Source organism: Delphinapterus leucas, chromosome 10, assembly GCF_059928025.1.
Source record: "Delphinapterus leucas isolate spDelLeu-1000000601 "Yukka" chromosome 10, BTC_Dleu_Yukka2, whole genome shotgun sequence".
NCBI lineage: Eukaryota > Metazoa > Chordata > Mammalia > Artiodactyla > Monodontidae > Delphinapterus > Delphinapterus leucas.
Genome location: NC_143138.1, coordinates 35767238 through 35788579, shown reverse-complemented (window position 1 = coordinate 35788579; position 21342 = coordinate 35767238). Strand labels below are relative to the sequence as shown.

Genomic DNA, 21342 nt, shown 5'->3' with positions numbered 1-21342 from the left:
TCCTGGCTGGGCTTGGGTTCCCGGGTGAGGTGGGGACCACACAGCTATGTGCTGCTTTAGTGGCAACACTGAGTGAGAGACGGAAATGCTTAGGGTGAGATGCTCTGCAAAGAGAAGTGACCTCTGCAAATCCTACCTGGCTTTGCAAACTGTGGTTGGAGCGTTCAAATGCAGTGGACCATGTTGAGGCAGGAGGAGCCCACTGGCCTGTCCTGGGCTTTTCTGTGGTATGAGTGAGTGATAGAGCAAGAATTTAGCAGCCAAACTGGGACCAGCTGCCTGCTGGCTGTACCAACCTTGAGAGTTATCAGCAAATCTTTAGTGAGTTTACCTGGAAGGTCTCTGGGGTTGTGGGGGCCTGCAGTGCGGCCCTCAATCCGTTCCCTCCACCAGTCCTGGGCAAACTCACCTGGGGAGGGAGTGATTTCTCTTTATGTATACTCCAGTCTCAGAAGCTGCCTTTGTCTCTGGTGCGTGTGTCATCCAGAACTGGAATTAGATTTGGTTATGAGTGACAGAAAAACCCAATTAATAGCGTTTTAAATAAGATCAACATTTATTTCTCTCTTACATAAATGAAGTCTGGTGGTATTCAGTCCAGGTTTGTTATGGTGGCTCTGCAAACATCAGGAATCCAGGCTCTTTCTATCTTATTGTGTCGCCAATCTCAAACATGACCTCTACCTCATGGTGCGACGTAGCTGCCAGAGCTCCAGCCACCGTATCAGCATTGCAGCCAGCTAGAAGAAGGACGTGGTAAAGAGGAGCATCCCCCACACACTGGAAGTCACATCCGTAATAAGTCACACAGAATACTTCTCTGTGTATCCTGTTGGGCAAAATTTAATCATATAGCTGCACCTAGCTTTAAGGGAAGACCAAAAAATGTAGACTTTAGTCTGGGTGGTCTTATGCCAAGCTTAAAATCAGGGATCTTGCTGCTGAAGAAGAAGGTGGAACAAATAGAATATAGCTAGCTGTCCTTTCCACAGTGTGAGACTTGAACAGAGGGCTCTGGGCAATTCATGATTACAGGTCTCTCCAGATAGCAGCCTGGCTGTGGGGAGTGGGGCTCTGCCCCTCCATCCAGGCTCTGTCTCCAGCTTCGGGGCTTGAAGTTCCCCTTAAAGCTGTGGCAGTAGCAGGGATACAATCCTCGTGGAGCCTCCAGCAGGGAGAGGATCAGTTTGATGATCAAGGCCAGCCACGCCATCCCAAAGAGGATCCACAGAGACACTGTGTTCTTGTACCACAGAGGGTAATTCCGGGAGGGGTTCATCCCTGGGGGAGAAGCAAGGTCAGAGGACAGAGACCTGGGAAAGTCAGGGCTATGCTCCCAAAACAGAAACAGACATACATGGCTTGATGTGTCTGAGTAGAATGTGGGAAGTCCAGACCGGGTTGAGATTGCTGGTCTTGTGGTCACCTCCCTTGGATTCTAGGAAGCCTCCCTGGATTAACTCCTAGGGTTTAGAAGCTAAAATTCTTCTTTGTCTTTCTGAAGGACTCTGTGCTCTGTCCCAGTGGTCCTCAAAGCTAAAATTCTTCTTTGTCTTTCTGAAGGACTCTGTGCTCTGTCCCAGTGGTCCTCAAAGTGGGGTCCCTGGACCAGTAGCATCAGCATCCCCTGAGAGTTTGCGAAAAATGTGAAAGACTGGATTCCACTCCAGACCTACTGAATCACAAACTCTGGGGGTGGGCCCAGCAATCTGTGTTTTGACAAACCCTCCAAGAGATTCTAATGCCTGCTCTGTGGTTGGCCTGTTGTTGTGTTTGGTTTTCTCATGTCTGAAGGAAGGGAGCTTTCCAGGAGCTTTAGGAAGAACATTCTCATCCTACATTCTCATCCCAATGCCCTCCAGCTGCTTCTCCAGCCCCGCTTTGCATGCCTCTCCCCCTTGAGTGCTGTGCTCTAGTCACTGTGGTCTTTCCCCCATTTCTCCATCTATCCTCTTTCCTGCCCCTGGGCCTTTGTACTTGCTGTCCTCTCAGCTCAGAACGCTCTTCATTTCCTTACCCTTCAGATCTCAGCTCAGACTTTACTCCCCAGAGACTAGACTGGGCCCCTGTCTCCCGCAGTCTGTATGTTACTTACCCTCTCTGGGCCTCAGCTTCCTCATCTATAAAATGGAGACAACAAGAGCGTCCACCTTCTAGGACTGTCGCGACCATCATATGGGTTCACATCATAAAGTGCTAAGGATGGTGCCTGGCATGTAAGACCTATAGTCAGGCGATTGCTTTCCTCGCCTTTGGATCCCCACACTGTGCCCCAGCACAGTCAGGGCTGGATAAGGAATGAGTGAGGGAGGGGACGGATGGAGGCTTAGATAAGCTGTGTCAAGAGCCTACTCCATCACTTAGCTCTTCCCTCTGTGCTGGAGGGTCTATCTTATCAGATCAGGATTGTTCAAAGGGCAGAGATCTGGCCTCTTATTTCTTTGACATCGTCTTCTGTCTCAACTCTCTGTACCGCTCACCCCTCTGTCCACCCCCTACCCTGTCCTGCTGGCCCCAACACAACCTCTTTTCCCTGTCTTCCTAGCCCGAGCCCCTCTCCTGGGCCCCAGCTCAGGGATGAGCCCACAGCCCCGGGCCCGACGTCACTGCCTGGCGGAAGCTGGGATTGGATTAGGCTGATTGGGTTACAGGGCCACCATTCCGCTGGCGGTCCCAAATGAGATCAGCCGTGAGCCAGCTCTCTGCCCGTCAGCTCGACTTGCTTCTGGCAACGGAGGGGAGGAGGTGTTCTTCTCCCCTCTTATTTCATTGTTTTTTTAGCCGAAATCATAAGTGGCAGGAGACCTGGCAGCTGGCAAGGCGCTCAACGGAATTGCAAATGCATTTGGGGGAAGCGGAGGCTGTGAGCTAGGGAGAAGCAGGCGGCTGGGACCTGGGGGCTGTCCCGGCCACGGCACTGGGGCCAAGAGGAGCGACTGTGAAGACAACACACCCTGTGGCTGCTGACACAGGACAGTGGACACCCAGAGTCCAGGTGGTGGACCTCAGCACTCCCATCCAAGAAAGGGGTTTCGTCCTATCCCTGGAGGACGAGGAAGGCTGAGAGACATGGGGAAGAAGTGACGGTGGGTTGTCCCCTCTGAGCTATGGAAGATCTTAGAACATATGTGTATGAGGATCCCTGGCTTGGGAGTCTATCCTAGACCTGTCCTTGGCTTGCCTGCTCTATGACCTTAATCAACTTCCTTCCCCTCTCTGGGTCTGTAGATGAGGCAGTCAGGGGCTGGTTGTACAGGTTGGGCACTGCACAACCCTAAATGGTTGCCATTCACACAGAGCATGATGAGGATGGCACCCATGGACTGTTCCAGCTTCTGTCCTTGTCCCCCCTTGACTCTTATGAGCTTTAAAAATGACAAGTATTATCATGTCACCTGCCCAGCTCCTCTGAAAACCATAAGTGCTTTCCTTTAGTCTTAGGACAGAGTCCAAAATCCATGACTCGGCCTGTGAGGCCCTCTATGTGACCGGGCCCTGCTTCCCTCTCCACTCTGAGCTCTCCGCTTCTATGCTGGACGTGGGCGACCATGAAATACTCTTCCGACCAGCCCGGCCATAACAGCCTCAACCCAGGGCTGTGTGATCTGCAGAGGGCAAGTGAGGGTACGTGTGGTCACTTGTCACGAGACACTGAGATGGGTGCAGAGGGAAAAGTGTGAGTAGCACATCTCTGGAGATGTGGTGAAGGGGACAGTTCTGCCTGTTGCCACTCGGTGGGAGTGGGCTGCCCGGCAGTCCCTCTGGACTTAAAGGGCCCTCGTAGGTTCATACCAGGCCTTCTCAGTCAGAGTTTTTGGCTGAAGGGGACTCTGGGGGCCCTGCGCCTAATACACCAGCTTCCCTGCCCTGCCAGTCCCTCCTCACTCCTGCAGCTGTGTGGATGTCTCTGCCGCCCCATCCCCCCGCCCCCCCGGTGGTGGCAGAGGCCTTGCTTCACATTTCCAGATTGCCCATGGCTAGAGAGGCCTGCCCCCTCCTCCCCCTGCCCTGCCTTCCCTCAGGGGGCTGTGGGGCCTCTGGACATACTCACAAAGTGTGTCCTCAGTAACCCCATAAAGGTTCCTCCAGGTAAGCTTCTAGGGGAGCCTGCTGTCAGCTATTCCCATCTAGGACCAAACTTTAGGAGCCCTAGTGATCCATGGGCACAAAGAGACTGCATTTGGGGGTCCCATTCCCTCTTCTCCTCCCCCCTCCTTGCATGGGCACCCTCAGAGAACAAGGACTTGTGGGTTTAGGACTATCACTGGAGACACATCCTGCGTTTCATCCTTTGAGCCCTGGGGTAAGGTGGGGGGCAGTCAGTGGAGGGGGCCAGCTGTTGCAGGAAAGCACTGAAGGTTTTCAGAGGAGCTGGGCAGGTGACATGATAGCACTTGCCATTTTAAAGGTCATGAGAGCCAAGGGAGGACAAGGACAGAGGCTGTACCATTCCATGGGTGCCATCCTCATCATGCTCTGTGTGAATGGCAACCCGTTAGGGTTGTGCAGTGCCCAACCTGTACAACCAGCCATGTGCAACAGCCCTGCCTAGACTAGGGAAACGGCAGTGGGAACAGAGAGGAGAGGGCATACCCAAAACTCATTCTCTGAGCTCTGAGGTGGGCAGATGTGGGGACGGCGGGCTCAGCTCTCCTCAGATACATCTCTCCTCTCTGAGGGTAGGAGTGATAGCATGACGCACTTGGAGGAAACTGTCCCAAAGCTTCTCTTCCAGAGCAATGGCCTCCCTTCCAAGACAGAGGATATCAGGAAGGGGCAGCATGACGCCCCTGACACCAGACCTTGCTTCCTGGGGAAGGAGAGGTTTAGGGAAGGGGACTTTGCACACAGGCCAGAAAGCACTGAGGAGTCTTAGCCATCACCTAGACCAGCCCCTCATTTTATAGACAGGAACACTGACGCCCAGACAGGGGATATGTGAGGCCGTCTGGAAAGGGGTAAGAGTTTTGGAGTCAGGTCAGAAGTCATACCCCACTAGCTGTGCAAAATCTCAGGCAAACGTCTTGGCCTCTGTGAGCTTCGTTCTTCTCCTCAGTAAAATGTGGTGACAATCATCACTCGTGGTTGCTTAATGGGCTATAGCTGTTTGTTACTTTGGTAGGACCTCATTTCAATATTCCAGGCTGGGTTCACATTGTTTCTGCAGGAGAGCAGAAGGGCAGCGCCTCCAACTCACTTTAGGGCCAGAGACCTGAAGGAGGGCACAGAGCCCCTTGAGGCCATGGCCACTGCTCACTTGGTGACCCTTCTGCGGGGGGGAGTAAAGGGGGATGGGACTGGGCTGGGTGTCCAGCCACCCCTGCGCCCCGCAGAATGTCCCTCTGTTGCCACCTGCTGGGCAACTGCCACAGGTTTTTAATACAAGGACAGTCGCTTCCGGGGGCCCTTGACTTGACCACGATGGGTGATGACCGCGGATTAAACCCCACCTTGGACCCTCTGGACCACACAGCCCTTTCTTACTGACCAAGTTTGGAGACCAATTGTTTGGGGGTTAGGGGAGGCTGGGATTTTCTGATTCTCCCAGACTCTCCTGCCAGACCCCCTGGGCTGTGATGTGGGCTTCGTGGCCCTGAACCCAGGGGCATTTCGTGGGGCGGGGTGAAGTGGGGAGGAGAGACCCTGGGACAACGATGGACGGGGGAGAGAACTCAGGGTCCCCCTTTATCTGATGAGCTTTAAGAATAATAGGTGAGCCTGGGGAATTCTCAGGCTTTTCAGGATGGCCAGAAGTGTGGCTTACAGCCTGAGGCACAGGGTTCAAACTCCACTTGTCACTTTTTAGCTGGGTGACCTTAGCCCTATCACACCACAAAGGCAAGTTGAACCTGCCAAAGCCCGTGTCCTCTGGACTTTGGGCCCCTAAACCCTTACAGGGCCTGGCACGCAGCAGGTGCCCAGGGACACGGACGATGGGCTGGTGAGTGGAGGGCGCCCCTCCCGCCTCCCGCTGGGGGTTCTCACCAATCACGTAGTCGCCGAAGCCCACGGTGCTGAGGGTGATGAAGGAGAAGTAGAAGCCCTCCACGTAGCTCCAGCCCTCCACGTGGGAGAAGAGAAGCGGGGGCAGCAGCAGGAAAAGCAGGAGGCCGGACAGGAGGGCGCTGGAGCCCACCAGCCACCGGGCCTTGGCCGGGTCCTGAGGGTGCACGTAGCGCCCAGCCCCCATGAGGCCTCTGCTCAGTGCATGGGGCCGGGGGCAGACAGCCTGGGGGCGTACTGAGCCGACGGCTGGGTGAGCGCTACCCTCGTAAGAAGGGGGCCGCCTTTGGGGCCTCTGTCCCTGGTGTGAGTTCTCCAGGCTCCTGGACAAGGCCTTGGCTAGCTCCAGGTCCCACTGTGTCTCCCCACTGATGTCCCTTTATCACTGAAGACCCCCGTTCTGGGCAGTGACCCCAACCCCACCACACTCCCACCAGTAACCCCGATTCCCAGAAGGATCCCTTGTTCCCACCAGTGAACCCTTTTACCCACCACGGCCATCATCTTCTACCAGAGACTCTCCCTCCAGGTAGTGACAACCTGGCCATCCACGGCCCCGATTCCCACCACAGCCCCCCATTCTAGAAGTGACCCGTCCTTCGCCCCTGTTCCTGCAGCCCCCTCACCTTCCAGGTGACCCCCAGCATGCGGGCGCAGCTGTGTACCCCCTGCTGCATGAGATGCCCCAGTCGGTTGAGCACCACGAGGTTGAGCGGAATCCCCACGAGAGCAAAGAAGATGCAGAAGAGGCGGGCGCCCATCGTGCGGGGGCTCAGGTTGCCGTAGCCTGAGGCCAGAGGGGGACACTTCAGGAGGCCTTTCCATCTTCAGGGGCCCCCGTTCCTAACCCGCTACGGACAAGGCAGCTGGTATGTATCATGGCCTTCCCTTCCCATGCAGGGCGCTATACTTGCTCCCTCAGTCCAGCCTCAGCCACCTTTCCCAATGCAGATTATGCCCAGATTGACAGATTGGAAAACCGAATCTCTAGGGGGTGCTGTGTGCATGAGTACACACCACAAAGTGTGAGAATCCCGTCTGTCCTCGCTTCGTTTCCTCCCTCCCTGGGTGGGCAGAGGGATGTGGGAGAGGGGTGTGGGAGCCTGCAGAGCCTCCAGCCACTTCCTTCAGGATAGATGTTAGTTTCTCATGAGTTCCCTCACAATGGGATATCAGCCCCCCATGGGCAGCAGGGACTTGCCAGCTTTGCTCATCACTGTAGCTCCAGCACCTAGAACTATCTGGACCATACTAGGTACTCAGTCTTTTTGTTGAATGAATGGATGGGTAGCTGAGTGAATAAATGAGCAAGTTGGTGATGGGTTTTATAGATGACAAATGATTTCAGGGCTCAGGCCCATCCTGCTGGCCCAGAAGTATCTGTGTGCCGGTCAGACCCTGTTTCATTCTAGGGCTTGGAAAGTACAGCCCTCCCAGGGTGCTGGTCCTAGGGTAACAGGGGTGCCAAGGAGGCAGCCCGCTGCTGCGCCTCTCAGGACCCCTTCCTTCTGTCGTGAACTGTCCCACATGTACCCGGTCTCCCATCTCCCCTCTCCCCCTCCTTTCTCTGCATTTTCTCCGTGTGCATGTGTGTCCGTGTGAGTGTGTGTGTGGTTGGAATCAGAATCATGAACTTCCCTATTGTCCACCTCTGAATGGCTGTCTCTTTTTTCCTGCCGTTTAGAATTCCCACCCTAAGGGTAGGTGCTGTTGGAAAGGGCAAGGATGGCCCCCAGCTGGGTTTTGAACTCCAACCCTGTGGCTTACTAGCTACACGATCCTGAGCAAGTTGTGCAACTCCTTTGCCTCAGCTTCCTCACCCGTGAGAAGAAGAAGCCTTATCCTTGGAGGTTGGACCATATGGACAAAATGAGATCTCGAGTATAAAAGTGCTCCTACGGTGCCTGGTACGCAGACCAGGCGTGTGGGGTAGGGTGGAGACCCCTTCCCCGGCCCTCCTCCCCGCTCAGAGCCGGCCCAGACAGTTTTAGGGCAGTACTGAGTGCAGAGAAGAGACAGGGACAAAGTCCACATCAGGAATGGTAGAGCTGGGAAGAGAGAGGCTGCGAAACTCTGAAGTAGGTGGGCCGGTCACAGGTCCAGGTCAGAGAGTGTAGGAGGTGTGGGGTTCAGAGATGAGAGACCCCCGCACATCTGGGAGACATGGCCCACAGTGACTGTCCATCAACATCCCCTCCTGCTCTGGACCTCAATAAATGGTGGTAGAGTGCGTATATTTGGAATTCGTTATGTCAGCATTTGTCGAGCACCCACTGTATGCTGGGCCTTGTACTAGACCCGGGGGTGTAAGGGTGAATAAACACCATCCTGCCCCAGCCTTCCGGGGCGCAGGGCCCATGGAGTCGAGGGGCCTCCCAAGCATGCTTGCTTCAAGGTGGAGGACTGCCCAAGCCCCCGGGCAGCCTGAGATCTGCTTCCAAGAAGTATTATTTAAAGCCACAGGGAGAGTCCTCTGGGTGCGTCTGCCTGGCTCCACTCTGGGGAGGAGAGTGACTGGGAGTTTCCTGGGGAGCGGAGCTGGCTGGAGGTGGTAGCCACCAGTGGTGTCCGCCCGCCACCTGGTGGTGAGTCTGGTGTCATGCAGGCGCTCGGGCCGGGCGCCCAGGCAGGGTGCCCAGGCAGGGTGATGGGGCAGCCCCTCTGGAGTTATTTCCTGGGTGTCAGAGCCAGAGGGATCTAGGCCACTCTTCTTCCCCAAACAACAGTCCCCAGGCACCCACCCAGGACAAGTTCCACCTCTGCTCTCCTGAGGACAGGCCTAGAGATGGGGGAGGGAGGTCTAGCCCAGGGGTCCAGGTGTGTGAGGGAGGAAAGGCGTTGGAGAGGATGGTGATGGGGTGAGGGGGTGCCTTAGTGAGCTGTGGAGAGGTGGGAAGGGCCGCCTTCCCCAAGGCTGCGCACAGGGGGTCAAAAGGCTCTTTTTGGATTTCTGCCCCTCCTTCCTCCCCAACTTTCCCTTACCTCCCCTCTGCCCTCACCACTCCCTAACCCAGGCTGAGTGCTGGGTGGGCTTGGCTGAGCAGACCAGGACACTTACTGTGCCCAGCAGCGTCTTTATTGCTACCCGGGGGGCCCTCAGCTGCCTGAAAGGCTGTGTGAGGCAGAAGTCCCCAGAGCAGCATTTCACAAACCTCCTGGGGACCTGGGTGCAATGCAGAAGCCGATTCAGCACATCTTCAGTGAGCCCAAGGTTCTGCTCCCAGGCGGTGCCCACGCTGCTGTGTCTGTTTACGCTCAGAGCCAGGAGGCCCTAGTAACCCCTCCGAAAGTAACTGGTGTCCTGTCCCTCAGGGGAGGCTGCCCTTCCCAGCCCCCCCTCCCTGGCCCCATCCTGCTCTTACCGATGGTGGTGATGGTGGACACGGAGAAAAAGAAGGAGCCCACAAACTCCCAGCGCCCCATGCTGGTGGTGTTGTCGAGGACGATGTCCCCATTTTGGTAGGCTTGGATGACGCCCTGGGGGAGAGGCTGTAGTGACCGCCAGGCTCTGTGGGGCGATGGGGCCCCTGCACCCAAACACACACACACACACACGCACACACACACACACACACACATACTCGTGACAATGATCCCAGCCTGTCTGGGGCTAGGAGGCTCTTTCAGTCCAACCAGGGGCTCCCCACGGGAAGGGACCATGGGGATAGCTCCTTCCCCTCTCTTCACCCCAGAACCCAGGTCAGCCCAGGATATCTCACTGGCTGGAAGAACTCCATTTGTTCTCTCCCCTGCTCACTCCTGTTCTTGCAACAAGCCCTGGTACATGTGGTGTATTAGGGGAGCTGAAGATAAAGGAGACATGACCTCAGTCTTCAGCAGGACAGAGCCAACAACTTAACTAACTTTGATACGGTGCAGTCCATGCAGCTTTAGGCACACAGGCAGTGCAGCTGCATGATCGCGGGTAAGATATCCAACTTCTCTGCTCCTCAGTCCCCTTCTCTGTAAAATGGGAGTACTAATCGCACCCGCTTCATCGAGTCGTTGAGGGTTAAATGAGGTGTTAGGTGTAAAGACTTAGAACAGTCTGGAACATGGAACATGGGAAAGGTTAGCAGTTGCTATCATCATCAATACTGCAAATATAACGCTGTTGGAATACAGGTAGGGAAAGTGTGCATTCTGATGGCGGTAGGGGCAGAAGGCTTCATGGAGGAGGTGATGTTTTAGTTGGGCCTTCCTTGAGGGTCGGATAGGACTGTTCCTGGTGGAAGGACGTTTAGGTAAATGGGGCCGCAGGAGCAAAGGCTGGGAGGGAGGACTGGGTCTGGGGTGTAGAATAGGGAGACTGCAAGGTAGTTGGCAGCCAGGCCATGCTTGACTCTGCCATGCCAGGGATGGAGTGGCAGGCATCTCCTAAGGTCACCGAGCAAAGGCGAGGCAAGCTCAGGTATGTGTGCTCTGTGGCAACTGGCAGCATAGAAGCTGCTGGCAGATGGGAAGGGGAGAGAGTCCTGCAGGGGTGCGTGATGGGGAGGGCCTGGGCTGCATCCTAGCACAGAGTGGCCCAGGAGGCACAGAGAGAAGATATTCAGAAGCCCAGGGCTCTGGCCTTATTTGGTGTGGGTAGTGAGAGAAGCATCTAAGAACTCTGTGAAGGTGTGTGGAGGTGAGGCCAAGGACAGAGATTTAGAACAGGTGGAGGAACAGGGCTGGGAGGAGGAGAACTGCTTGCTCTTGACCCTGTGGGAATTTGAGGGCCGTGGGAAGTTGCACTTACATGTCTGCACTCAGGGGGTTGATCTGGGTTGGAGATACCGCATCCCTATTCTTGGGGATGGTTGAATCCACAGGGGGTTGAGGAAGGAGGTGAAGTGGGGGTGGAGCAGGAGGGCGTGGAGAGGAAGAGATGAGAGCCCCCCAGGGATCCTTGGGAAACACCCACATACACAGATCTGTACTGAGCTGGTACTCATGGTTGACAACCCCACTGCACTGGCTATGAACCTGTGCATTTGTATTTAACCTCTCTGAGCCTCATTTTATCCATCTCTAAAATGGGGATGATAATAATGGCACCTACCTGTGAGGTAGGTGGGGATGAACCAAGTTAATACAGTAGGAACAGTGCCTGACACACAGTAAGCATTTACTATCATTCCCGTTGCCATCATTGTCACGTTCCTTGGGCCCAGGCTGCTGGCAATTGAAGTCCACCACCTTTTCAAGCGGCGTGTCACACAGCCCCCAGGACTAGGCAGTCGGGCTGTATTTGTAGAAGTTGAGATGTAGCGGGTGGAGGTGTCACATCAGATTCTTAACAGAGATAGTCCTTTCCCTGTCCAGCTCCAGGCCCAGCCACAGCGGCCCAGTCTCAGGGCTCAGGACTCTACCTCCAATCCAGTGCTCCGGTCCCTTCCCACCCGACACACTTCCCTGCGACCTTCTGGGGACTAGCTTTGGGCTGGTGACTCTGGCACACAGGCCTTGCCCTCCTCGCCAGAGGAGGCACGGGGACTGCAGGGTGGGGATGTCGGTCTAGGGGCGCAGCTGTCTGCACCCGCTGACCAAGCCACGGTCCAAGACGTTGATGCTTCCGCCAAATCCAAGCAGCACCGGGTCCCTCGTCGCCTGCCCAGAGTTGAAGGAGACCTCCGTTCATCTGTGAGGCCCTGCCCGGAAGAACCCTCGCCTGCCTGCCCTCCTCCCCAGGCCCCGATGGGTCTCCCCCACGCCCTCAGCAGTCTCTGTCCTCCGTGACCTCTGCATCCTCCCACCCGCCGCCCCCTTCAGCCCCTCCAGGCCTCCGCCCAGCGCTCTCTGCCGTCCTTGCCCCCAATTCTCAAATTTGCACCTGGGTCTCCGGTGGAAGGGGCCAAGGGTGCCCTTTCGCCCTTGGCCCTAGGTCCGACATCGACACAGCGCCGCGCGGTCCCAGGTCGACGCCCTCCTGCCACCTCCCAAGCCGGCCAGCGCGCTCTGTCCCTACGCCGCCCGTACCCGGTCGGCCCCGCCAGCCAGCTCTGGACCCCGTTAGCGCGCCCCTTGTCGTCCTCGTCCCCAGGTTCGGGTGCGTGCGCCACGCAACTCTCTGGACAGGGAGGGTCAGGCCCTCTCGCCCCGAACCGGGGACTCATGGCGCCGCGCTGCGCATTGCTCTCGCCGGAGCTGGGCTCTTTCCATCGGGGTCCAGCCCAATTCTGGGGTCCCTACTCGGCAACGCGCGCCTCCGTTCGTCCCCGCGTCTGTGCCCTCCACTTTCTTTTGGAGAAGTGCTCCCGGCTTTGCCCTGACCCGAGCCGGTGCGTGCCCTCTCGCCGCATGCCTGTGCACCCCGCGCTCCGCTGCGCCAGCCACCCCCCTACGCCCCACCACGCGCCCGGGCCGCCCCGCTCGCCCCTGACCCGGATCAGCGAGTCCAGCGCCGGGCCATCCAGACAGGTGAAGTTCCGCAGCAGCGCCCACTTGTCGCGCTGGAATCTCTCGCTGGAATCGTGCGCCGCGGGGCTCTCCAGCAGCCAGAACACGCCGGTGCCCAGTGCCAGGTAAGTCAGGTAGGCAAGCAGCAGGAGCCATGTGCTCGGCATCGCGCAGCCCCAGACCCTGCCCTCGGGCGCCTCCCGTGCTTTCCGCTTGCACTCAGCGGGAGAGGCAGGGAGGCCGGAGCCGGGAGCCCTGGACCAGGACTGAAGCGGAAAGGAAGGGCTAGGAGGGAACTGGGCTGGTCCGTTCTCTAGCCAACGCCTGCCTGTGCCCAGTTTTCTCAGCAGAGGAGGCGTGCTGGGGAATGGGACAGCCCTGCCCCACTCCCACCGGGATCCAATCCCAGGGACAAAAAGAGGCCCAGCTGTGGGCATCTGGCCCCGCCTCGAATGTGTGTGGAGTGCCCACCCCCAGGCAGGCCTAGCTCTGGGAGAAGGGGAGGGCTGCTGGGTGACCGCAGGCGCTGGGAGAGAAGGGGCCCAGAGCCTCCCAGCGTCCTGTAGCGAACAGTGGGAGGGACTCTTGCAGACCGCACGCAGGGTGAAGAGAAAGTGCAAGCGAAGTTTATTGTCCTGGGGCACTGGGACTATTGCCACGGACTTGCTGCCTGTCGGGTCCTCTCTGGGTCTCTCCCATCACTATCCTTTCCTTTATGTGCCCGAAGATGAGGGGCTCCAGCCAATCACCACTTGCCCATGAACTTGGGAGGCAAGAGGGGCCTTGACCAGTGGGCTTGTCCATTCCCTGCTTCTGAAGAGGCCCCCTCACTCCCTCCTCCACCCAGGATGGAGGAAGGGTCCAGGGTATGTAAAGAGTCCTGGGAGTCCTCAGTGTCTCAGGCCTCTCCTCTGTCTTAGGAAGTCCTGGGTGTAACCCGGGTCTCTTGCTGCTGTAGATCCTTCCCTAGGTGTCCCATCGGAGCCTCCTCTGCTTCACAGCCTTGCCTCAGTCCTGTCCAGAGGTCCCCAGCCACTTATGGGTCTGTCTTGCTGAGAGAGGTTTGCAGTCCTTGGTAAAGTTGGGCCTTGAGATGGACTGGTGTATATCTCTCCTTTCCTCCTGGCCAGAGATGTCAGTCTGGCAGGAGAGAGACGAGGCTGCACAGGGTATTCCCAAGGGATGCTGGGCCTCCATGCAGGTCATTTCCCCGAAATCTCCTGGGATCAGCGGGCTGGTGTTTTCCCAGGGAGTGTTTGGAAAGGCTCTTAAGAGCCCAGAAGGGGTGATGAGGTCAAGGGGTGCCCTGAGGGGTTCAATAGAGGCCTTGCCCAGGAAAGTGGGCGGGGACACCCAAGTGTGCCCAAGCCTTGTTCACGGACAACTCTAGACCTGTAGGCAAGGGGAACTGGCAGACTTAGAGGCAGCTTGCCTACCCCTCCGGCTGGCAGCTTCCTGAGGGCAGACGTCCTATTTGCATGAAGATGGCTCCCAAGTCCCTGCCTGGCTCTCTCCCATCCTCGACCCTCCCTGCCAGCTGGTCCCATGGGCACTCGTCATACCCAGGTCTGCCCCTCATCATGGGGTTGTGGCCACTGGGTCAGGGTTGCCTCTCTGCTTGTCTAGTCCTTCCATTTGGAGGGCAGGAACATTCACTGTTGTTGCCCCAGAGCCTGGCCCGGTGCCTGATACACGCTGTGCATGTATCAAATGAGGCACAAATAAAGTCGCCCTGTGTTTGCTGTCCCGAACGAGGTCTCTTGGGCGGAGGATGCAGGGAGGGCGATGGAGATTTGGCCACAATGATCCATGTCTAGATTCAACTTTCTCGGGTCACTTTTGAGGGAGGGGCTCTGGGACAACTGTGCACATCTTGTGCCACACACACCTGTCTCCCATCCTGTCTCTACCTCTCCTTTCTGTTACTTTCTTGGATGCTCCTGTCTCCTTTCTCTGTCCGGAGAGCCCCCGAGACCAGCTCTGGCTGGGAAGTGAGTGGGTTGGCAGAGGAGGAGGTGTGGCAAGAAATCCAGGGGGCATATGGGGTGACTGGGGATGCTGGGAGGGGCTTCTGTGGCCACTGGGGGGCCTCATGCAGAGATGGGAATCTTCTGAGGTCTAGGGAGCCCATTAGTCTCGGGGGCTCCCCTTTCCTTGAGGCCTCTGCTGAGCAGCCAGAGCTGGGAGCACCTGTGCAGAAGCAGGGGGCCCAGTGGGAGGACCAGTGCCAGCCATGCCAGGCCCAGGAGGATCCAGATGGCTGCCAGGCTCCGGTACACAGAGATGTAATGCTTGCTGGGGTCCGTGCCTGGCCGGGAAGGGGGACATGATAAATGCCAGAGGTCCGAGGGCACAGCCACCCCCCAGGTTCCACAAGGGCTCTCACCAGCCTCCCAATAACAAGGATCGGCAGTGGAGGTCCCTGGGGGAAAGGGTGATGGGTCCTAGACCAGCAATTTCTGAGGATGTTGTGAGAATTCACAGCAGCCTCACAAAGTATTTGTCTCCCCTGAATACCCAGGGGCTCTCTGGTCCTCAGTAATTACCCCCTGCGGACATCTCCCCATCCCCTGAATCCCAGCGGCCCCCCCCCCGAGATCTGTGATGCCTCTTTCTCACCGACGACGTAGTCCCCGAAGCCGATGGTGCTGAGGGTGATGAAGGCGAAGTAGAAGCCCTCGCTGAAGCTCCAGCCCTCCACGTGGCTGAAGACCATGGGCGGGAAGATGAGAACGAGCAGCGTCCCCAGGGCCAGGAACAAGGCCAGGCCCAGGGTCTGCAGTAGCTGGAAGGGGAGGAGTCTGTCTCTGAGTCCACTTGGAAGACCCAGGATTGTAAATTGCGGGGTGTGGGGGGGTGGGGGTGTGGGGTTCTGGGGCAAATTAGGAAGTGGGCTGGGCCATAGCCAGGTCCCTGCCCTGTCCTGCCCTGCAGACCTCTGGGATGGGGGTTGTATCTGTGTGTGTGTTACCTTGCCCAGGCCAGGGAAAGATTCGGTCAGAGGGATTGTGTCGGTGGGTCAAGTTGGAGACTCCTTCAGGTGTGGGGTCCACATGTACAGGCCCCCAGGGAACTCAGATCTGGGACGGAGGATGGTCATCGAACTGTCCCAGATTCCTCTGCACCCCTGCTTTCTTAGCGTGCCTAGCTTTGCAAGGAGCCGATGACAGGTGGGCACTGGTGGTGTTCAGGGTGGCGTGGAGTTTGCTTTTGGAGTTCTGTGCCGCCCAGATAGATCCCCCTTCAAAGAAAACCTTGCCAAGCCACTGGCAGGTGGCCTCCAGCCGGCAGCTCCCTCAGGGTGTATTGCAGCCTGGCCCAAGGGCACACCTTCCCAGGGCCTGATTGAGCCCAGGGCAGAGTCCTGGCCACGTCAGCGCCCACTGCGGGACAGCTGGGGCGGCCGGCACCTGCCGAGCTCCTCGAGGGGTGGACCAAGGCTTTGTCCAGCCTGCAACACAATTTAATTTCTCCTTCTGCCCAGTCCCTTTCTTCCATAGCTGTTGACCCCTAATACCATGCTAGCCAAACTCTTTTCTCAGTGTCAACTTCTGGAGGACTCCACCTGCAACAGACTCTGTCCCAGTGGGGCTGTGGGGAGGGAGGGGCCCTACCTGGGAGCGCCTGGGCTGGTCCTCCCACCTCTCCAGTGTGGTCAGGTGGGCATGCAGCCCCGTGCCCAGGTGGTTGAGGAAGAGCACGTTAAGCGGGATGCCCACCAGAGCGTAGAAGACACAGAAGACCTGGCCTGCCTCCGTGCTGGGCGCCAGGTTCCCGTATCCTGCAGTGGGAGGAGGGTGTGCAAATATGGGGAAAGAAGAGTTCAGAACTGCCTCCCCGACAGACTCTGGCAGAGGTAGGTTTCCCATCACCACTGTGGGTCGGGGCGTGGTGAGGGGAAACCCCTCTGCTCCCGTGAACACCCTTCTCAACCTCTTCTAGAATGATCTCTATTTGTAAGAATCCTGCTTGTCTTTGAAGGCCCATCTCCAAAAACACTGACTCTAGGAAGCCCTCCGGACTGCCACTCTCTTCCTCTCTACTAGGTGTGATCTCCCACAGTGCTTTGTGTCATTCCTATCTATATTCTACTTTGCCCTGTGCTCTTGTTTTTGGCTTATCTTATCCTTCTTTATTGGTTCAGAAGCTCCTTGAGAGCCAAGCTTGGGTCTGATCCAAGTTCATACTCTCCTACCTCCACTCTATCTGCTTTGAATGTCACCTGAGTTCAAGGAAGGTGTGTGGAACTGGACTTAATTGAACGGATATGGAGACCGGGGTTAGTGGGGTCTGGGGTTTCCTTGTGGGAGGTGGTGTGGGTTTTCTGGCTGAGGGGGTAGAGCAGATACTTGACCATATGCCCTGTCCCCTTGGAACACCGAGATAGCACCTGCAGCTGGGTGGACAGTACACGCAGAGGACTCCCTACCCCAAGTCCCTGCTTCTCTCTACCTGAGAGACCTTTGGGCAGGTCCAAAATACCGGAAAATTAATACATCCGGGATCAGCCCTCAACCAGCAGGGGCAGGAGTTGGTAGATAAATACGCCTGCTTCCTCTCCCCTGGCAGGGCTCTCCTTAGCTTCTCAGAGGGTCTCCAGCACTGGTGAACCCAGTCGCCCTAACCAGTCCCCTGCTCATTATTGCAAACTTCGTTGCCTTTTCCTGTCTCAATTTCCCACTTGTCCTGCTTCCCGGAATCGTCTCCTAGTCTCAGCACCTGCTTTTGGGGAACCCAAAGTTCAGCAGGGGCATTGGGGGTGCCCTTCTCCACCCTGACCCTTTACCTATGGTGGTGACGACCGTGCCCGCAAAGAAGAAACTGCTACCGAAGTCCCAGTTGCTGGGGTTGGTGGAGTTGCCTTTGGGGTTCACGCCCTTCACCCAGGCTTCCATGATGACCTGTTGGGGGGGGTGGCATGGGGTGGGAGGACGAGGGGAGCTGACGGCACTGGCTGGTGGCCAGGCTCTCTGCAGGGTGCTTCCGTGTTGTCTCACCTGGTGATATTCTTACTCACATTCCCATTTCAAGGAAGAGGAAACTAAGGCTCAGAGTGGCTGACTTGCCCAAGGTCATTGAGGTCCAAATTCACTGGCTGCTCCACTGGCCAGGGCTGAGTGAGATGCGCTGTGAGTGTGGCTGGTGGAGGGGAAGGGGCCTAAGGAGGCGGAGGGTGCTTACGGACTGGGGTGCAGGTGGGAGATGCCACCTACAGCCAAGAGGGTGAGACTCCATGGGTGGTCAGAACAATGGGAAAATTTCAGGTTGGATGTTCCTGGAAGGGCTTACTTGGGAACTTGAGGTTCGGGACCACGGGAAAGCCATGGGGCTGCCCTCCCATGGGGCTGATTGATTCCGGACAGAACCCGGCGCTCTCTGAGCTTCCAGGTGAGCTGGCAGCCTTGCTCTTTGCTGCCCCCTAGTGAGTCCCAGCCCAGGCCTGCCCGAGAAATTCCATCAGAGGCCAGGGCAAAGGTCCTCTGGGTGTGTGTGTGTGTGTTGGTGGCGTATATGTATGGTGTGTTGTATACATGTGGCGTGTGCATGGGTGCCGTATGTTGCATGTGTGTGCATGCTGCTGTTTACGGAACCAGAACCCCACAGGCTCAAGCCTAAGCCCCTCTGTCCCCGGGCCCAGCCCTCTTGGAGGTGGGCAGGACTCCCTCGCCTATCTGCTCTCCATCCTCCTCCCCTGTCGCTGTGAATTGTCCCAGGGCAGCAGTGCAGCCTCACCACCTGGTAGATCCCTAAAGGCAGGAAGGAGGCAGTGGGGGAGGGAAAGCTCCAGCCTCCAGTTCCTGTGGGAACCGTTTCCCCGCTGGCTGGGTGAGTGTGCTCTGCCGGGGTGGGATGGCCCCTGAGGGCCAGGCCAGTCTGGGTGTCCTGACACAGGCTGTCTGCTTCTCCTCAATTTGGCAGAACTGGCCTCTTCCCATGTGAACTTTGGCCTCCCCTCTTTCCCACACACCCAGAGAGGCCAGGACTGAACATTCCAGAACACACCCGTTCCCCAGAGACCCTCGCACGTGGGAGAAGCACTTGCCCTAGACCCAGCTGTCCCGTACTCCAGCCTGAGGGTCTCCATTCTGCCCAGGAGGGGCTGTGATGTCGGCGAGGGCACTGGGCGTGGGGTGCCCAACGTGGACCATCCATTCTTCTCTAAGAATCCACGCGTGGTGGGAAAGGCAGACGCGAGTCCCGGGACCTTGGGCAAGGCCTTGTTTCCGCATGGTGTCGGTCTTCAACACTGTTGTTACTACTGTTTATAGCTTTTTTCCTTCATGTCACCCTCCATATCCATGGGGTCCACACCTGTGAGGTTCACATCCGCGGATACGGCGGGCTGGCTGTCAGGTACTTGAGCATCCACGGGGCTCCAGGAAGCAGTCCCGCGCAGATACCGAGGGGCAACTGTAATCTGTGTTCTTTGGGAATCTTTCTGTTTTTTCCTTTTTTTGGCCACGCCGCGCGGCTTGCAAGATCTTAGTTCCCTGGTTCCCTGGTCCAGGATGGAACCCATGCTCGCTGAAGTGGAAGTGCATGTCCTAACCACTGGACCGACAGGGAATTCCCCTCTGGGAATCTTATCCTAGCGTTCTTCTGCCTCTCAGCTAGACATACCCTGGCAAGTGAGGGTCCCTCCTAAGGGGGCTGAGGACCTCTGGGGAGGCCTGGGGGTTGTTAATCTGTGGCACCTCCCTCGGGGCTGCAGTCCAGCCTGTGTCTCTAATTAGGCCCCAGCTATGAATCCCTCCGCCGCTCTCTGGCTCCTGGGTTTCGCCTCTAACCTGGGGCTGAGTGTGGAGGTGGGTCCGGGGCCTCCAGGGCCTCTGCCTTTTACCCCCTGGGTCTTGGGAGGCTCCTGAATCCTTCCCAGCCCCGATAGGGGTGCTGTGGTCCCAGCCCTGTGCTGCTGGGGAGCAAGGAAGTGAAGCCAGAGGCCGGAAGCCTCATTTCCTGGGAGAAAGCGCCTGGACAGGCCTCTCACAGCTCCGGAACGTTCTCTCATCTCGTAGGCCAGCCCACTTCTCGTCTCCTAGGCCAGCTGTTCTCCATCTTCAGGGGGAATTAGTGTGACCTGAAGGGCTTGTTAACACACAGCCTGTTGCCCCCACCCCTGAGTTCCTGATTCAGTAGGTCTGCGGTGGGGAGTGACTGGTGGCATTTGTAACCAGTTCCCAGGTGGTCCACACCTGGGACCACACTTTGAGAACTGCTGCTCTAGGTGGTATCCTGCCCCCTGCACTTATGCTAATTTTTGTGTTGAAGAGCAGCCAGGCTTGGGTGCGAATTCTGCCTTTACCACTAACTATGTAGCTTTGGCCAACGTACTCGACCTCTCTGTTCCCCAGTTCCCACCTACAAACTGGAGACAGTGGTAGAGATAGGTACTATAATTATGAGGAAACACGTGTAAAACACTGGGCCCCAGGTGATGGATCAGGACTGGTCTGACCCCAGCGCGATGACCCTGCTCCCTGCTGTTTTGGGCACGTGGTAAACACTCAATACGCCACAGCTATTGTGATGATTCCGCAGCTGGCTAGTTCCCTTGCAGCCGGTGGGAACACTCAACCCCCTGGTCTCCAGTGCATTCACCTTCCCCTCACAGCACCCTGGTTTTGCCTGGTTTCTGGGAGAGAGGGTGCTGGGGCCCCAGAGTTTGTACAGAGGGGCCCGAGCAGGGGTGACCCGCTCTGCCACCAGAGAGAGGCCCGGGGGGGCACCGTAGCTCAGTCACCCCAGCTGCTGCTCATCAAGTCTGGCTCCACGGCAGGCGTGGCGGCTGCTCCTGACCTTTATCTGTGTCTCCAACTCAACTGTGGTCAGCACAGGGGTGTGATCTGGGGAGAGGGCAGAGGGTGCAGCAGCCCCGGAGTCGGGGAAGGGGAAGCTGTAGGAGTGTGCGGGGCAGAAATGTGTGCAGCGTTGATAGCACTGACACACGTTTCACATTTATGCAGCAAGTGGCAGCTTAGAAAGCACTTTTAATCAGCTGTCAAATGTCTGCAGCATATAAGGTTATTCTTCTCTCCTAGAAGAGGATCAGAGAGGTTAAGTGACTTGCCCAATGTCACACAGCAATCCGGTTGTAGACCTACGGCCAGAATCCGGCACTAGGTCTCATCTGGCTCTCTGCTCCCACCACACTCTGCTTCCAAATAGGGCCTCAGCCATAAGTGATGGCTCTGGACCTGCAACGAGACCCCTCTTCTGCCCACCGGCCCACACCAGCATCTTCCCTTCACCTGCACAAACTGCTCCACGGCCTGCTGGTCCAGGCAGGTGTAGTTCTCCAAGAAGCGCAGCTTCTCAAACTGAAACTGGTCCCTGGACTGAGCCTCCGCCTGTTTCTCCAGCAGCTGGAAGATGGTGGCGCCAAGCAGCAGGTAGCAGACATAGGCCAGCAGCAGGGGCAGCACCTGGCCGCCCCAGCAGCTGCAGAGCCTGGTGCGGGGCATGGCGTGCCCAGGACTCTGCCACGGCCGTGGGGCTGGCTGTGGGTTCAGGGGCGGGAAGCGCCCGGGGACCTGTGCCCAGCCTCCTGCCTGCCTCGCCCTCCTCGGCACAGGTGTCCAGGGGCTGGGGAGTCTGTTTGAACAGTGCGGCTCAGCTTGGCTGCACTAAGTACCGCGAGTGCAAACAGCCCTGCCACCCCCCGCCCAGCCTTTTTTTTTTTTTTTTTCCATGGAGAGCAGCAAGTCAGGGGCAGGGACCCCCTCAGAGACCTAATGGTCCTCCTGAGGCCATCGTGTCTCACCTTCTGCCTCCAAGTTGGATGGGCGCTTTGGGGCCAAACCAGATGCTCCCCTTCACTCTGCCCAGGGCCCCTTGGCAGCCCCCAGCTTCTTACCCACGATAGCTTCAAGCCCTCAAGCTTAGGTGCTGGGGAGACATCAGAATGAGTGTGAATAAACCTTGTACTCAGTTGCCTTGGCTATGAAGTGGAGCTAGAAG

The 21342-nt window shown here is 57.3% G+C and overlaps 2 protein-coding genes across 2 annotated transcripts; both read right to left on the bottom strand.

Annotated features, from left to right (window-relative positions):
• Positions 1-309: 309 nt before the first annotated feature.
• Positions 310-13083, bottom strand: KCNK17 (potassium two pore domain channel subfamily K member 17). The gene is given in 7 exon segments (XM_089919867.1): positions 310-1281; positions 5986-6160; positions 6630-6790; positions 9366-9480; positions 12369-12677; positions 12679-12867; positions 13048-13083. Coding segments are annotated over 7 exon segments (1293 nt in total). The 3' UTR covers positions 310-973.
• Positions 13084-14401: 1318 nt separating this feature from the next.
• KCNK16 (potassium two pore domain channel subfamily K member 16) lies at positions 14402-20902 on the bottom strand. Its single transcript, XM_022581822.3, has 5 exons — positions 20634-20902; positions 17171-17285; positions 15999-16165; positions 15004-15169; positions 14402-14692 (listed from the first exon to the last, which is right to left on the bottom strand). Exons 1-5 carry the CDS (start codon positions 20844-20846, stop codon positions 14475-14477), a joined length of 879 nt encoding a protein of 292 aa, XP_022437530.1. The 5' UTR covers positions 20847-20902; the 3' UTR covers positions 14402-14474.
• Positions 20903-21342: the final 440 nt, after the last annotated feature.

What these genes read in the sequence shown, in the direction of transcription:
- KCNK16 (XM_022581822.3), bottom strand. Translation starts at nt 20,846, where the DNA reads ATGCCCCGCACCAGGCTCTGCAGCTGCTGGGGCGGCCAGGTGCTGCCC. An exon ending in ACCAGCCCAGGCGCTCCCAG is followed by an intron (nt 15,170 to 15,998) that starts GTAGGGCCCCTC and finishes CTCCCCTTCCAG; the next exon opens with CTACTGCAGACCCTGGGCCT. An exon ending in CTTCGGGGACTACGTCGTCG is followed by an intron (nt 14,693 to 15,003) that starts GTGAGAAAGAGG and finishes CTTCCCGGCCAG; the next exon opens with GCACGGACCCCAGCAAGCAT.